Source organism: Bicyclus anynana, chromosome 18 (genome assembly GCF_947172395.1).
Source record: "Bicyclus anynana chromosome 18, ilBicAnyn1.1, whole genome shotgun sequence".
NCBI classification, from domain to species: domain Eukaryota; kingdom Metazoa; phylum Arthropoda; class Insecta; order Lepidoptera; family Nymphalidae; genus Bicyclus; species Bicyclus anynana.
In genome coordinates, this window is record NC_069100.1 from 2751628 (window position 1) to 2769951 (window position 18324).

Below are 18324 nucleotides of genomic sequence, written 5' to 3' on the forward strand. Positions count from 1 at the left end.
CCTATAAATAGATTTGCATTTTATCTTTCCGCTCCTTGCATGTATGTTTAATAATTGTATTATTTCTATGTCTGTTGGTAGACCAAATAAAGAGAAAAAAAAAAGAAATATTATTTTCGAAAACAACTTGACGTACTAACATGAAATTAGGAAGGAAGGTAGCTTATAGAAGTCCACAACGGATTTTGTGACACTGCTGGATTAAGGAGTTCTAAGCGCGGACGTAGTCGCGGACTACTACAAGTTTGATATAAACCAGAGTTCCCCAAACTTTTTTGTTGCCATGCCCTTGCCATGTTAATAATACATTTATTAATTGAATTTAAATTAAAACTACTCAAAATCAAATTTTGCATCTGTTATGTAAAATATACGTAACATTAAATAAACATAAAATAAACTATAAATAAAATAACATAAGCAACAAGTCAATATTTTTAGTGAGAAGGATGAACCTAATGCTTTAATAGTAAATTATCAACATTTGGCGTCAATTTTGTAAGGGTTAATCTTAGATCTATTCGGCTAATGATGTCTAGTCTGTTTCTTTTTTTCGTTAGGAGATTGGTAAAAGCACTGAACCCCCTTTACAGTTTCCACTAGGTATGATGATGGGAAGGAAATTAAAAATTTCCTCGCTATATTCCATGCTAGGCACTATCAGTGGATGTGTTGAGACCCACTATGGACCCCCATTTTCATTTCATGGACCCCCAAATTTTTTTTTCTGACGTAGACCCCTTGCAGGTTGTCATAGACCCCTCGGTTGCGATATAGACCACTTTGGGAATCTGATATAAACCGATAGAAAGATGGGGAACTCACGAACTTTGCTGTCGTTTTCCTTTGATATCGGTTCGTGTCAAAAGTTTGGAACGTAATTTGACATTTTGCCGTTTCACTGATCACCCTTTCATATTGCGCCGGGAAGTTTTTGACAGTTTTACTTGTCAAATAGATTGACGCGTGACTTATGTTATACCGTTATTTAAGATGGCTTACAATTGGGTTATTATAATTATATTATGTAGGATAATAAGTATTTTAATATATATCATAAAATTATTAAAGCATAAGTAATCATGGTACAACTAAATTGCACTGAAGGCAGAGATTTTTGTATTTATTAAAAACATCAATATAACATAATAACTGTATAAAAATTTCGGCTAAATTATATTTACTTATTTATTTTTACGCCGAAAGACGTTATTCCAAGTGCCACATAAAAGGAAAATCTTCCCTAAGAACTCGGTAATGACCAGAGTTACAGAAAACTACAATAAGCAATACTAACAAATTGACCTATTCCGATACTCAAAAAATACTTTTAAGCGACATCTAGCGGACACTAAATAATTAAACACTTAGCGCACACTATCTTTACACACACACACACACACACACACACAATTTCTCATTCCAACATTCACTACGTTTAAATGTGATTTTTTTTCTCTTTATTTTTATATTATTTCCTTTTCTTTAATGTATTTTCAGTTTGTGCTTTTTTATAATTGTTCTAACTATGGAAAATCTGTAATTAGCTGTAAAATACAGAAAATATTGTATAATTGTATTCATGGTAACGCTGTTGATTTTTCTTAAAAATAAATAAATTTCGTTATTTTCGTAGGCCTGATGTTTTTTTTTATTTTTTTTATTCTTTATAAGTTAGCCCTTGACTACAATCTCACAATCTCACCTGATGGTAAGTGATGATGCAGTCTAAGATGGAAGCGGGCTAACTTTTTAGGAGGAGGATGAAAATCCACACCCCTTTCGGTTTCTACACAGCATCGTACCGGAACGCTAAATCGCTTGGCGGTTTACCTCCCACCAGCCAGACCTGGACAAATTAAGAAAATCTCAATCTGCCCAGCCGGGGATCGAACCCAGGACCTCCGTCTTGTAAATCCACCGCGCATACCACTGCGCCACGGAGGCCGTCAAATGATGACGACGAAGGATGTCAGTCCTATAGAGAATGACATACTATTTACGGGACACTCTGTATAAAATGTTTTCTATAAAAACGCTGCATAGTTTCCTGCGTCTATTTATCTTTCGCGGCAACAGGTTTGGCATATACAATGAGGACAAGTGTGTTTTATCATGCAAATGCCATCGTTCCGCCGCGTTCTGTATTATTCTCCCATCTTTGGTATTCTTGTGCAAAACGACGAAGAAGGTATATACAGCTCGTGCTATCACCCTGTAGTGCATGGTTTCTCAAAGTGGGATACGCGAACCCCTAGGGGTTCGCCATTCGACGGCAGGGGGTTCGCGACAAGATTTATGTAATGGTGGGCTGATAACTGATACCAAGTCAGAATTAAGGTTAAAATTGTCCAAAATTACTCCTCACATTGAATCCATTTGCGACACGAAACAAGCACACCCATAACTTTAATATTACAAAGACATTTCTTTTAGTACTTTATGTGCTACCTTTTATTCAATTAAAAACCTTATTTTTTTCTTGGGGGGAGGTGGGGGGGGGGTTTCCCTATTTGTTAGTGAGGGTTTCGCTGTCACTTGGAAATTTTAACAGGGGTTCGTGGAGCCGATAGTTTGAGAAACCCTGTAGTGTATATCGTGTTAGTTACGGCACACCCTGTATAAACGTAACCCTCTTAACACAGTTATAAACTACCTCATTGGTTCATTGATTAACATTTCTATGTCTTATGAGGTCGTGGGTTCAACTCCTTCGCGGACGGACACAGCCCAGTAAAGGTTCATGGTGATCCCCGGCTGGACCGACTGAGGTTTTCTTAATTGGTCCAGGTCTGGCTGGTTGGTTGGTGGGAGGCTTCGGCCGTGGCTAATTACCACCCTGCCGACAGACTTACCGCCAAGCTATTTAGCGTTCCGGTACGATGTCATCCTACTCCTAACAAGCTAGTCCACTTCCATCTTAGATTGCATCATCACTTACCATCAGGGGCGATTGTAGTCAAGGGCTTACTTGTAGAAAAAAAAAAATTAAATATGGATTTGTTAACGGTCACTTAATTACTATGCAAAGAAAAATAACTCACCCATACATAGGTTCCGCATAATTGATGGGAAATTCACAAGTAACGTTCAGATATACGTGTGAAAAATTCGTCGCACAATAGTCGTCCGACGTGAAGTTTGAATAATCATGCTGCGTTACATTTCCCAAATTGTAGTTTAGTGAATCTTCTGGAAGATTCGGTTGGTATCTCGACACATTGTACAGGGTGTTGTCTTCTAGCCAATCGTCTTGGTCAGACGCCATCTTGGTTTGTACCGGTTATCTTGTGATGGATTTTGGCATGGTTATAGAAGCGATTTCTTTTTTGTCTGTGTTTCGGTGTTACGTCATACTTTTATTATCTGTGGACAAAGAAATACACTTGTTAATTTTGATAGAAATAGGTGTTATTTTGCAGAAATGTGTTATGACAAGGTTCGAAAACTTAGGGATGCTAAACGTGTAGACTCGAGCATCGGTAGCAGTGGCGTAGCGTGCCTAGGAGGTGCTCTGTATCCAAATTAGTTGGGGGGGGGGGGGGGGGGCACAAATAGGGGGTAGATAAAGATATTCACACAAAAGAAACAACAATACTAGCTTAAAATAAACATGACAGTGACATAACCTATGTAGGATATTTTTAACTTTCGGGTGCACGAATAACCCAGAAAAAAAGATTGCTTTTTTTACTTGTGTCATTTATGAAGTGAAGTTGATAGGCGCACGAATAAATCCTAAAGTTTAGGTGATTAATGTACAAACAGAACTCAATTATTGAATGTAGGTATGTCGCAGTCATCTGGCTAATAGGTAATTGCACGCTTAGGCCCTTATTATATACGTAGGCATCCAATTAAGTCACAGGCCTATTAATATAACTATAATCGCTCATAATAACATGGCGTATTCAGTCAATCAGAAAGTCGTCACTTTGGAGATGATTGAACATGAATCAGCCAAGATATTTAAAAGGGTCCTTAGAGTTTCAACTAACCCAAGAAAGCCTGCCTTTCGAACCGGTGGTAGAATCATTACAAATAGTCAACTGACGTATCAAAAGTGCTTGTAAACTGAGCCTACTTGAAATAAATGAATTTTGAATTTTTAAAAAGCCATGGAATTTGGCTATTAATTTTGTGATTGTATAATGTCGGATTGTTCAAAAATCCGTTCATATAGTGTTATCGCCGCGTTGCAACGACTTGCGGTACGGACGGCTTCAGTGTGCTCGTGGCGTTCGAGCCGTCCACATCTCTTGTTATGTAAAAAAAAATTATGGGTTACTTGGGAGAGTGACTTAAGTGGAAAAGGGGAGTGTTTGTTAACAGTCAAAGGTCACACAACGTTCACAAGTGCGTGACTTCACTCAAGGTAATTCTCTGCCATTCTATTCTCAGTTTAGCCTACAGCGGACGTATGTTGTCCATGATGTTCTACATATCACACTTTCAAAGCCGGGGCTATTTGACTATAAACGTAACTTAATTTGCTACACCAAAACAACATCCCGATATTGTATTATATCCTTCACAACATGTTATAAAATATACATATTATGGAAATTGTTGGATATTAAATTGAATTGTATTGAAGTTAAACACTGTATGCTGAATTTAATTTATTTGCTCGAGCAAGTATGTTATCAAACACGGCAGTAAATTAAATTTTACACATTTCTCTCCTCGGAGATGTTTCAAAAATACATTTTGAAATAGAATTGAATTTGTATATGGAAATGTAGTTTGTAATAATTTATTTGGCAGACATGGGCCATAAATTACTAAATGAATATAACTTTCATATTTAACATGCTAGTCTGTGTTTAAGTTATCTTCTCCCGCGTTTAAATACATTAATTTCTATATCTATATGTAGCAGATATTGCTATCTTATAAAGCTGAAGAGTTTGTTTGTTTGAACGCGCTAATCTCAGGATCTACTCGTCTGATTTGAAAAATTCTTTCAGTGTTAAATAGCCCATTTATCGAGGAAGGCTACAGGTTATATATTATCCCCGTATTCCCACGGGAACGAAAACTGCGCGGCGTCAGTTATTCAGTAATAAAACTGGCTTTGCACATGCTTGTTTTCTATTATTGTGTAATTGTTTTTGTTTTGTGCAAGAAGTAGATATTTAAAATAAAACTGTAACAGGTTAGATTCTGTACATTGAAGATATTTTGAAAAATTTTGTTGGAGGGCATTATCGATACTGAAGCCAAAAATATTTTTTTTTTAAATTTTTTGTGTGTCTGTCTGATACTTTTTATTGCGAAAATAAAATGTATGTAATGGGTGAAATAGGGGTTGAAAGTGTGCATGAAAAGTCCTTCATTTTTAGAGTAACGGTTTTAAAAATATGTTCATAATATAATGTGATTCAAAAATTTTTGAAATTCAACTCATATAGTGGTGAAATAAAGCTTGAAAATTTACATTGATTTCCACGCGGACGAAGCCGCGGGCGTCTGCTAGTAAATAAATAAACAAATAAATCTCCATTCCAAATTTCAGCCTCCATTCAATAGTTTTTGCATAAACAAATAACAAACATCAACACGATCTTTCGCGTTTACAATGTTAGCACACAATTCCATTTTCAAAATATCGCAAAAGAACGTGGTACACCGTCTATGGTGTAAGAAAATTGTTAATATAAACAAAAGACGAACAAATTCAGCAGCATTTTCTCTTATCTTATGGAATACGGGGAACTTTATATATTCATACACTTTATGGGAAGGTAGAAAACACATTTTTACGTGATAGCTTACTATATTGCGGTTTCTTTGCACGTTTGTACGGGGCGTGACGTAATTGCAATGGAGTTTTTATATTTCACAAGCGGACGCCCGTGACTCCGTCCGGTAATGGGGATGATTACTAGGTTTGAATATATTGATTTTTATGATACATTCGGGTAAATAAGGTCAATGTTGTTAACTAATTTATACATAAAAGGCAAAGATTGTCTGGATATTTGCAAAATAAATAAGATTATAAAATTTCAAAATAAATTAAAAATCTTTTATCGTAATTAGATGAAAATTCATACAGTTTTAGCTCCCTTACCTTAAATGTGACATTTTTCAATAAATGAACTCTAAACATAAACGCACAAATAACAAAGATATCAGTAATGTGTGTCCTCACGGATACAGCAATATGCTGAGTGGAGACCTTTTTAGGATCACATTATGCTAGTGTTTTTCAAATAGCACGGATACGGTGACAGTCGCCTGTATGACGTTCATAATACGTACTATTTTAGTGGATCGCGGCAAATTTCAAGAGTGAAACGAACTGTCACATGCATCATCCTACATAAAATGCACAGTAGTTGTAAACTATTTTAATTTTTGTTTTTTTCTCTTTCTTTAAACTTTTCTTTCATTCTTTTTAAATCACTTTTTAACAAATCTCGCGAAAGGCACGTATATTTCCGGTTTTGCTCCAAGGTTAAATTTTTCTCTATACCAAAATTAATCCAAATCGTGAAAAGGTTACAGACACCTGGCGGGGGATCGACAAACACTGTTTTCTAGTGCGGGCTCGCCATTTCAGCACATTCGGACCCATACTTCCATTGCCTCTTCGAACTATGTGCCCCGCCCATTGCTACTTCGGCTTTGTGACTCGTTGAGCTATGTCGTATTCACTTATACTTATTTAATGCTATCTGAACAAAATTGATTAAGGCTACCAGTACATCGAAGAGGAGCAAGGCAGCGGAGAAATATTAACGGATTGCACAAAATCTCCGCTCCTCTTAAGTGGATAGGGACTTGGGAGCTAGTTTAAAAATTATAAAGGCTGTGCGGGGAAACAGAGCAGGGATAAATAAATTAAATTTAACATTTATTTATTTAACATAATCTGCAACTCCGCTCCGCATCGGTGCTCCGCTCCGGTGGACACAAGCAGTACGCAATTCCGCATTAATCCATTTCTCCGCCTAAATGTAAAAAAAGTCATCTGCGGCCTACTGACAACCGTTCGTGAATATGATAGAGTAGGTGAATGACATTTTCCAGTTAACATTGTGATTTTTGTTAAAAACGAGCTTTACGGAGTGCAAAAAATGCGGTTGTTATTGATTTCTTGTTAATTCCATTAAGAAGCTAACTTACTTTAAAGTTAGTACGTAGTAGCAAATGTTTTCAGTGGTAGTAGTAAGTAGTAGTTAGTAAATCGACTGGCTGAGCTGATTCTGAACTCAATATATGATCTTACTGAGCCACCAGTAGGATTATATACCAGTGTCGTGATGTTTGGAAGTCCTTACAAAAGGGTCTATGCCCTGCAGTGGACGTCCATCGGTTGATATGATGATATGATTCAAAATTTACAATTGGTAATCAAATTCAGGATGTAGACCATAGAAAACCAAATAAACAGTACAAACTGTGCCAAATTGATGTCGCCAAAAATTAGTTTCAAATTTAGATTCAAAGTAGATTTCACGACTAAATAGCGTTTCCACTATACGAGCCATATTCGCAGGACCATGGTAATTACCCCTAACGTCCATGGCACAAAGCCCCTTCCGCTCGGGTAATTCAATTTTGTGACAGTTCTCTATAAAGGGGTTAAGGCAATCTTGTTTTAGCTACGTAATATCCGGATAGAAATTATCAGCATAGCGAGGGTATTATTAGGAATTAAGTATATTTTATCTGTATTTATTAACCTTTGTGGATTTCGATCAACCTTGAAATTTAATAAGCTTTTGTTTCTTCTAAGAAATTTTCAACATTAATACTCATCCCAGAGTAAAGTTGTCGGTTCGTGATATTACGGTTCGATAGTGATATTACGGAAACAGAAAATGTTTATCTTCCTAAGTCCGCCAATATGAATTAGATCAGCGTTGTGGGTCTAAGCTACATATTTCCTCTCATTTATGGAGGACTCCTTCCCTCCTTATATTGATTGATACGGCTAAAGACCGTGGTATTTGGAAGATTTTTTTAGGCTTATATCTAGCAGTAGACATTCATGGGCTGACGATAACCACGATGACGGAAATGATGGTGATGATGACTATGACCATGATGACGGAGATGATGGTGATGATGACTATGACCATGATGACGGAGATGAGTGTGAAGATGACTATGACCACGATGACGGAGATGATGGTGATGATGACGATGACCACGATGACGGAGATGATTGTGATGATAACTATGACGATGGTGGAAGAACTACTTAAATACTGACACAGAGTACAATATGATACTGCTAAAAACAAATAAGAAGAAGTGCATAATTTAGTAACCAAAAAGTTACTAAATTATGCACTATGGATATTATAGTACCAATGTGACATTAAAATAGCGTTCTAACGTTTACCCCGAGGGTAATTTAATTCTATGACAGTTCTGTGAGGGGGTAAACGTTGATATTTATATAACTTGACTTCATATCCGTTTGTATTATCGGAATTGCTTTTGAACGCGGTATTACTAAGGTAAACTTTGTTATTCTAATGCAGGCTACGAACATGAGGCATTAATTTGAGCCAAGCGATTTTTACCCGACACGACCCAAATGAGAGTAGTGTGTTTGACAGTTTATGTATGCTTGTTCTTTTGTGGCACTCATTGGTCTGAGAAGAGCCCACAACAAACTCAGCCATGGTTTAATTTTAGTGGACGTCCATCGGCTAATATGATGATGATGATGACTGCGTTTTTTGGACCTACAGTTCCATCGGAACTATATGCTCCGCCCATTGCCACTTCAGCTTTATTTTCGTTGTTTTGTATCTGAAACTAATTACTAGTCCATAAATAAAAGCTGTGGTAGGTACTTAACCAAAGACGTACCACAATATAAGAAGCACAAAGCGAATTTTCTTTGAACCGCTCGTGGCCCCTCAGGCAAAAGTTGTTTTAACTCAAAAGGAGCTTAAATACTTATAATATCACTTTAATTTAAGGCGAGTATTGTTCCTTAACAGATTTCAAAGATTGCACACGCCATTTCTGTGTGTAATGATTTGTAATTTAAATGATTTTTTTATCCAAAATGAGAACACTGAGGAGCGTTTCCCCGTATTCCTTTATAACGGAGTAGCAAGTAACTGATTCCGCCACTCCCATGTCTTTTACAGGCTTCTAGAAGACAGGCAACACAGTTGTTCGCGAAAGCAGCTGTTGACACAGACTACCTCACACGTACGTCACTGGGTGCATCAGAGGTAGTCTGAATCGAAAGCTTTATACGTTGACGGCAAACATCGCCCATAAACGTAATACAAATAATAGAAACCAACCATTCGTTTTGATCGCGTTCATCCAAAATCGCTACATGATTTTTGAATACATGCCATTTTTATTTAGTATTGCAACCAACGCAGCCTTGAAATTAGCATATTTTATACAAGACGTTTTCATGCTCCACTAGAAGGGGTTTGTAAAATATGTCTTGCCTGCATTGCATTCAATAGTTTTTGTTTTTTCACCGCCAGTGAAAATATAGGACACACGCTATTTTATTTATGTAGTAATTCGTTATCAACCCATATTTGGCTCACTGCTGAGCCCGAGTCTCCTCTCAGAATGAGAGGGGCTAAGCCTTAGTCCACGCTAGCCCAATGCGGATTGGCAGACTTCACACACGCAGAGAATTAAGAAAAATCTCTGGTATGCAGGTTTCGATGTTTTCCTTCACCGTTTGAGACACGTGATATTTAATTTCTTAAAATGCACAGAACTGAAAAGTTGGAGGTGCATGCCCCGGACGGGATTCGAACCCACACCTTCCGGAGTCGGAGGCAGAGGTCATATCACGGCTCAGTAGTAGGTAGTAAATGTTATAAAACCTTCATGGTGTAGTACCCGGCTCAACACCGAAAGGTTGTAGGTTCGACCCCCTACCGTTGGGTTGGACTAATATCGTACCTACTATTAAGACAGGCTTTGCAACTAATTGTCGACGACCGACTGAAAGACCTAAGCTTCGTTAAAAAATAAATGAAAGCGTAAGCTGTTAAAAAAACTATAATGAAAAATATGTCAACTCCGATCACCCATTAACCTCTTGACTCCTAAATGGACGACCGGTCGCCCATCGTATCCGTTACGTGACATGTAAAAAAATATAAAGTAAACTAAGGGCAATAGGCAAGCACAGTATCATGCTCCGCGCGATAGAGGAATATAAAGATTTATTTAAATGGCTCACAACGGTAGATTAAAACCGCATTCCCTGACTGTCGGCTTCTTCAACGCAGACGGGCTTTTCGATAAAATACTCGCGGGCAGCGAATGGTTAAATCAATTCCGAAAACCAACCAACCAACCGCCAAAGGAATATAGACTAACCCTTCTCTCGTGCTCAAAAGTTAACCGATAATGGTTGATGAAGATGAAATGCCATATTCATCAACTTCAAACAATGTGGCTATCTATTTAGTTCATTCATAACTTGATTCCTAAATTGATATTAATCTTGAACGTATTCGTCGCAGTGATTTCGGGTAAATCAAGTTAGTTGTGAGATATAACTCGGTAGCTTTACCTAGCGTTTGGGATATTAAAGTATTATCTAATGTTCCAAGCTTATGTAACTTTGAAGTACTTTGTAGGCTAGTAGAGTGGAGTAAAACTTACTTATCTACTTATGGACAAAGAGCTTATGACAGTCAGTCAGTCAGTCAGTTATTTTTTGTATTGTATCAAGGTCATTAGGCTTCAATGTATAAAGGCCAGCCTTGTCAGCCTCTGCTCCTATAAGTACGGTAGCCAAGGTAGTAAGTTCTGTTTTTGACCGACATCAAAAAAAAGAGGAGGTTTTTATTTTTGTACAATTTGTTAAGAAATGATAACTTCATCATATTTAAAAAAAATTAAAAAATCTTTTTTTATATATTAATTTATTTATTTATCGCATGGGTTCGTCGACTTTTCGCGGATCGTACCTATGATCCGCGAAAAGTCGACGAACCCATGCGACAACGTCACCCAGGTCCGACAAAATACTCTCTACGTACGTTTCACCCCGTCTCTATGTCAGTTAAAGTTTTTACAATAAATGTTAACCATTTATCTATTGGCTTTTTTTGGTGCATTTGTCTAAAAAACACAAACGCTGGTGTGCGCACGTCGTTATCTGTGCAAAAATGACAAGTGTATCAAAATGTGTAACGTAATGTAAAAAGTGTATTTTATATTTATACATGTATTATATATAAATATACTATTTTAATTATTATATATATATTTTTTTTCTTTTTTTTTCTTTGTTGCACTATCCCGCATTTAATTACATTAATTCCTTTATCCAAAGGTTGTCTGGTAGATATTGCTATAAGCAATAAGACCGCCTTTGCACATACTTGTTTTCTATGTTTTCCTTTGTTATTGTTTTTGTTTTATTTTGTGCAATAAAGTATAAATAAAATAAAAAATAAAAATGTCATCTTATGAAAAACAGGCAAAGATGCAAATTAACTTTCAGAAAGTATGTTAAAAGTGTGTTTTAAGGCTCGAGCAGCAATATCGCTTCGGCTGTAATTTTCAACGTACCGTACTTATATCATAATATACTATTTCTCAACTAAATTTAAACGGTAGCTTAAACGAAGCAACAGTTATAAATTAAACTTCTTTGTTTGCTGTACCAACAGGCAATAAATTGCAAACTCAAGTCCTAACACGGTTCCAACTTGCTCGATAAATACAACTTGGGAGTCAGATGGTTGTTTGTAACAGACAAACTATGTCCGTTTTTGGGTGGTCGGTGTTGATTGTTATCATTTATAATATTAAGTTAAGAATTAAATGATTTACGGTCGAATTTCTACTAAATAATTCTTATATCTCGCAAATTCTTGACTTACAGAGCTATTATTAATAGCCATTGTTTTAATATCTCTCATTTATTTATTAGTTCTTTTTTTAATTTTTAACAATGTCAATATAAATATAAGATACAAAACACTATTAAAAGTTATAAAATAAATTAATTAATTAAACAAATAAAAAACCCGACTGCATAAAGTATAAAAAAACTGAAAAGAAAAAACAAGCTCAGTCCAGAAGTGTAGAAAGCAATTAGAAAACAGTCTTCACTAGCCACAGCGAAAAAGAGGAACAAACATACTTAGACACTTACAAGTACATTTACACACAAACTTTCGTCTTTATAATATTAGTGTGATAGTGTGATGATCACGATTCCGAAAATACGATGAATAACGATGTAGTGAGTGATAACTTTATTTATTTATTTATTTAATATCAAGCAATACCACACATTACATTATACAATATAATAATAATTATACAAGTTACATTTTATTACATAATGCAAGTTATGGATACCCAGTTTGGGCGTAGCCTTTTGTCGAGTGAGTGATAGGGAGACCGATTTTATTTTTTGTTTTTATTTATCATTCAAGTAGTCATTTAGCAGGTAATAGCACTTTTCGACTAGAAAGTCCTTTAATTTATTTTTGAAAGCAATATCTTTTTCCTCATTATGTATACGGTCTGGAAGGTTATTGTAAATTTTTATTGACATTGCGTAGGGGCCGGAGCTGTGGAATATTAATTTTGAAAAAGGGTAAATTAGTTTATTTTCGTTTTTTTCGCGGAAGCGCCGTGGTTTATAAGATTTTTCGACTTGATTGGTACACCGAGTTACATAATAACGCTGCGCGTTCTTACAGGAAAGAGGGTATGAAGCTTAACCCAATACGCTACTGCAATATAGATTAGAAACAGACTCACCTCGGTTAGTACGTGCCCGCGTAACCCATTAGAGGCAAACATTTTAAAATCTTTGATTAGAAGCGTGCCTGAACTACGCTGTCATTGCTGTATTGGGTTTTTTAAGCTATCGCATAGCTTTTATCGCGGGCCTTGAGCGCGGGGACCGAATCCAGAAATTCCGTAACGAAAAAACTTCACGCTCACGCACGCATCGTCTAACGTCGTTTCAGTTCGGCAGTCTTCGACACGGCGTTGTGTGCGTGCGGTTAGACATTACATGTGGGTTTTATTATCTACTGTAAGATAATAAAACCCACATGTATTGTAAATTAATAAAAATATTTTAAACAATATTAACTTTTTATTTATTTAATAAAAGAAAAAACTGTTTTCTTATCGGTCACCACGCTCAAAAAGTGTAACTTGAATTGATATCAAAGAAAAAGAAATACTACATGAATAAAAAAAAAAAAAATTATAATTGCATAAGTTGATACAAAATGCTATGCCATAGCTTTACCGCGGCAGTCCCCGAGTGCGTGACGTCTTTTTTTATAAATATAAAATAATCTATGGACACAAATATACAAACTTTTCACTAATAATGTCAATAGAATTAAGTGAAATTGTAAATTAGCAAAGTTCAGAAACAAAGCAACTAGTTTACAAACTATAATAAATAAAATCTATAGTTATCTTTTATTACATCTAAAGGTATCTTATAGATAATATTAACTAATAACAATAATCGAATATAAATAATTCAAGTAATTATTTACTATACTCGTATTCATAACACGAATTCCAAAGCGACTAAGTAAATTCAAACGGAACCTCAACTAAGTTGATTATCATGAAATCAACTCCGAACAAACGGAGAGCGTCCTATATTAAATTAGTTATTGAAAATTTGAATCTGATATAAGAGCGGCGGTTACTTTTCTGTCAAAGTATATGATCAACGATCTAATGCGATTATAAAAACTGTCTCTATAGTATCGATGTTAAATAGTTGTAATCGTGTTCGTCGGTTAAAGAGCTCCGTAAAAGTACCTTTTTGAGTAATTGAATTGTGTAAAAAACGGGCAAAAACTTCTAGTTTAGTATAAGATATATACCAAATCTAAGCTAGTTTTCTTCAGAAAATGACAGTCTATGGTCTGAGATATTCGCCGATAACTCACGCCTGCACGAGACATTTTGCATTCGAAAAGTGATATTTGTACAGCGCGCAAGCAGAATTTTATGACGCTTTCCCAGAGCTTTCCTGACGTTTTCATATGAAAATTCCCAGTAGACATGCGAATATTGCATATCTTATGAATTTCCTAGCTATTGTATTCTTTCTGCGTATGTTTCTCTTTTAACGGGTTTAAAATACAGGAAGGTGTGAGTTGAAAATATTTACTTATAAGACACGCAGTGTATAATAAAACATGCTTAAAAAAGATCAGATCGCTTAATGGAGGTTTGCAATGTTTCCATACTGTGACAATCGCGTAAACATAAACGCGAATTTCTAAGGAATTTAAACAGTTGTGCAGTAGTGACGGCGCTGTTTCAATTCCTTAGAAATTCGCGTTTACGTTTACGCGATAGTAACAGTATCAAACTGCCACTAGGACCTCTGATTTCTTAATGGGGGTTTTCAATGTTTCCATACTGTGACGATCGCGTTTACGTCTACGCGATCGTCACAATTTGAAAACAATGAAATCTCCCACCAGGCACTCTGGATGTTAAGTTATGAAGTCAATTTGTCATTTTACATTCAAAGTATTTTTTAAAAGAATATTTGCCATATCTATTTTTGAAGCATGACCCATTCCCCTCCAACTAGTGGGAAAATACTGTATTAAGAGTGGGTACGACACGACCAACGGGGCGGGGATTGAACCGGTGATGAGTCCGATCGCTTTTACCGTTGAGCTATTGAGGCTCTAAAGAAAATAATATAATACAATATAATATAAAATACAGGATGTCCCATTAATCGATCAAACTGAAGTGAAAGATACCATTAAATTTTATAAAACTAACTACTTCTATTAACTAATTAACTAATTTGTAGTGAAGATTAGACCTACGCCTCAATTCAACCTATAAACCGCAGATACCACAGCGCCACGGTGGCCTTAAAAAAGCTTACTTTGCTTGTCTCTTTTATATCTTACACTATAATATAGTACCTAGTACCTACATCTTACTAATATTATAAACGCAAAAGTTTGAATGGATGTTTGGATGTATGTTTGGATGTTAGGATGTTTGTTACTCTATAACGCCGCTACTACTGAAATTTGGAATGGAAGTAGATTCTACTCTGGATTAACACATAGACTTTTTATCCCGAAAAAATCCATGGTTTCCCGAGATTTGCGAAAACTGATGATTTTGATGATACGAATATTTGTTACTCTTTCACGCCTCAACTACAGAACCGAATTAGCTGAATTTTGGTATTAAGATATATTACTGGACTAACACATAGACTACTTTTTATCCCGGAAAAATCCATGATTAGTGAAATACTAAATTCCACGCGGACGAAGTCGCGGGCGCCCACAAGTAAAATATAAAAATAGACTGATCAATTATTCAGCCCTACCTTACCTAAGGGCAAATAAATGTCACTTAAAACCGACTAGGGACTTACCACTCAATCTTAACAGAATCAGCTGTAAAATGCTCAAATAGAGAGGCGAGTAGGTATAAAAAGCCTCGAAATCGCATTACCCCCGAGGGCTCTTTCTGTCTGTCGCGATAATGTGCGCCATTTTGATAATTTGTCCTTTATGCCTTTGTAAGTGCCGAATAAAATCTTTGACATTACTTCCTAATTTACATAGTTGATTTATAATGTCACTAGCTACTTCGCTACGCCACTGATTTTTCTGTATTTTCCTCTGATGCGGTGCGAGGTTTTTTGACCTCGTACTAAAACTTTGTTGTGTGGTACGAGGTCCATCGACCCCGCAACTCTTGAAACCGCTAGAAGTACGAGGTCAATTGACCTCGTACTTTACTTCAAAACCGTGAAAAAAAATATTATATTAATATTCCATGAGTACCTTAATTTATTTATTTTGTAAATGTATTTCAGAAAACATGACCTAGTCTAGGCCTAAAATGCACCACGGATATAATATATACACTCGTCGATGAAATAGGGCCTAAAACTCGTGTTATTCCAGTTTGAACTTTATTTTTATGGGATTACAAAAGTAAAATGTCATGTACATGGAAACGAGCGATGTCACATCGTTGTTACGTTACAGAATGCGGGGCTGATATATCCTATTGCCGAGAAATTTACTGGCCAATTTAAATTTCTATAAGTTGGCCAGGTAACTCGCAACATGTTTTTTAACTATAATTTACTTTTCATGTATTATATCCGGATACTTTTCATTCATTTAACACACGGGTAGGGAACCTCTAATAACTTAAGTAAGGAAGAACCAAAACGCACACTTAGAGTCTCCTCTCAGAATGAGAGGGGTAAGGCCAATAGTCCACCGCGCTGGCCCAATGCGGATTGGCAGACTTCACACACGCAGAGAATTAAGATAATTCTCTGGTATTCAGGTTTCCTCACTATGTTTTCCTTCACCAATTGTGACACGTGATATTTAATTTCCCAAAATGCACTCAACTGAAAAGTTGGAGGTGCATGCCCAGGACCGGATTCGAACCCACCACCTCCGGAATCGGTGGCAGAGGTCATATCCACGTATTATCAATAGTATAATAAGATAAGGAAACAGAAACTAAGTACAGAAGCTCAACTTAAATAGCGCTGTATCATCAAACTTCCGCAAGAACTACTCCAGCCAACTTGCACATCGCGCACGTACGTAAACTTTCATATTGCGATGAAAAGGCTTTTCAGCTGCTCCGTGGTTTTGATTCATATCCTAACTTCCGAAATCGCTTATCTTTATTGCATGCTAGCTTTGCTCTGTGGTTTTACTTACGTAGATCCCGCTTCCGTGAGACTAACTTAATTCTACTAATATTATAAACGCGAAAGTTTGTATGGATGTTTGGATGTATGTTTGGATGTTTGTTACTCTTTAAAGCCCCTACTACTAAAGCGATTTGGCTAAAATTTGGAGTGGAAATAGATTTTACTCTGGATTAACACATAGTTTTTTTATAGCGAAAAAATCCATGGTTTCCCGAGATTTGCGAAAACTGATGATTTTGATGATATGAATGTTTGTTACTCTTTCACGCCTCGACTACTGAACCGAATTAGCTGAAATTTGGTATTGAGGTATATTATAGCCTGGATTAACACATAGGCTACTTTTTATCCCGGAAAAGTCCATGGTTCCTGAGGGATTTGTGAAAATCTAAATTCCACGCGGATGAAGTCGAAATCTTTTACCACTAGAAAGTCATGTTATTTGCTTATCTCCGTATTCTCTTGGGAAGGGGAACTATACGGGTGAAACTGCGAGGCGTCGGCTAGTATGTTATAAAATATGAGTATCTGTTTTGCTAATCCATATTTAGTACCTACATTTAATATTTGTAAAGTAAGTAGTTCATAACCATTAATCGTAAATTTCAGAACTTCGAGTTCATGTAATACCCAAAAAAAACCTTTTGACCTTATTGTTATTTTAAAAAAGCAAACTAAAATGTTATAAAAATTGTATTCCCCACACATTTAAAAGATCACAGAAAAGGTCAGCTCAATAGTTTTAAAATTAATTTACTAAGTCAAGGTTACTACAACTTAGTCGAGGTTACTACAACTTAGTCAATACTACACCATTGATGTGTTCCTTAAAGAAAAAAGCGGTTGGAGGCCATTGTATCAGCTTCCACCTTCACACAGCAAGTAAAACTATAAGAACTTGTAATGTTGTCTTCAATTGTAAATTATAATACTGTATGATTTTTTAGTAGCAACAGTTGAGTTTCTTGCCGGTATCTTCTCAGCAGAACCTGCCTTCCGAACCGGTGGTAGAATCTTTACAAATAGTCAACTGACGTGTCAAAAGTGCTCGTAAACTGAGCCTACTTGAAATAAATAATTTTTGTTTTTTTTTTAAACTACATTTTACTGAAGTACAATAGGTACCTACTTACTGCAAATATTCGTTATCAACCCATATACGGCTCACTGCTGAGCTCGAGTCTCCTCTCAGAATGAGAGGGGTTAGGCCAATAGTCCACCACGCTGGCCCAATGCGGATTGGCAGACTTCACACACGCAGAGAATTAAGAAATTCTCTGGCGTGCAGATTTCCTCACGATGTTTTCCTTCACCGTTTGAGACACGTGATATTTAATTTCTTAAAATACACACAACTGAAATGTTGGAGGTGCATGCCCCGGACCGGATTCGAACCCACACCCTCCGGAATTGGAGGCAGAGGTCATATCCACTGGGCTATCACGTCTCTAATAAAGTCTGCAAATATTATTATTTATTATCACAATATATTTTGAATAGGTAATATTATTGAACAGAACCAGTTTATTACCGGGATATCATGTATCAGTGTTTCATAAATTTATCAAACTCCCAATACCCGATGTTACAATAATTTATCTGCAACACTAAATCATGTTTTAGCGATT

The 18324-nt window shown here is 36.2% G+C and overlaps 1 protein-coding gene across 2 annotated transcripts in view; it reads right to left on the reverse strand.

Annotated features, from left to right (window-relative positions):
* Positions 1–18324, reverse strand: part of LOC112054624 (sex peptide receptor) — a 246790-nt gene that overhangs the window by 35679 nt on the left and 192787 nt on the right. For both annotated transcript variants that reach the window (XM_052886776.1, XM_052886777.1), the window contains one exon: positions 3045–3366. In XM_052886776.1, the coding sequence (XP_052742736.1) occupies positions 3045–3268 (224 nt within the window). In that variant the 5' untranslated portion in view covers positions 3269–3366. The remainder of the gene's footprint in view (positions 1–3044; positions 3367–18324) is intronic.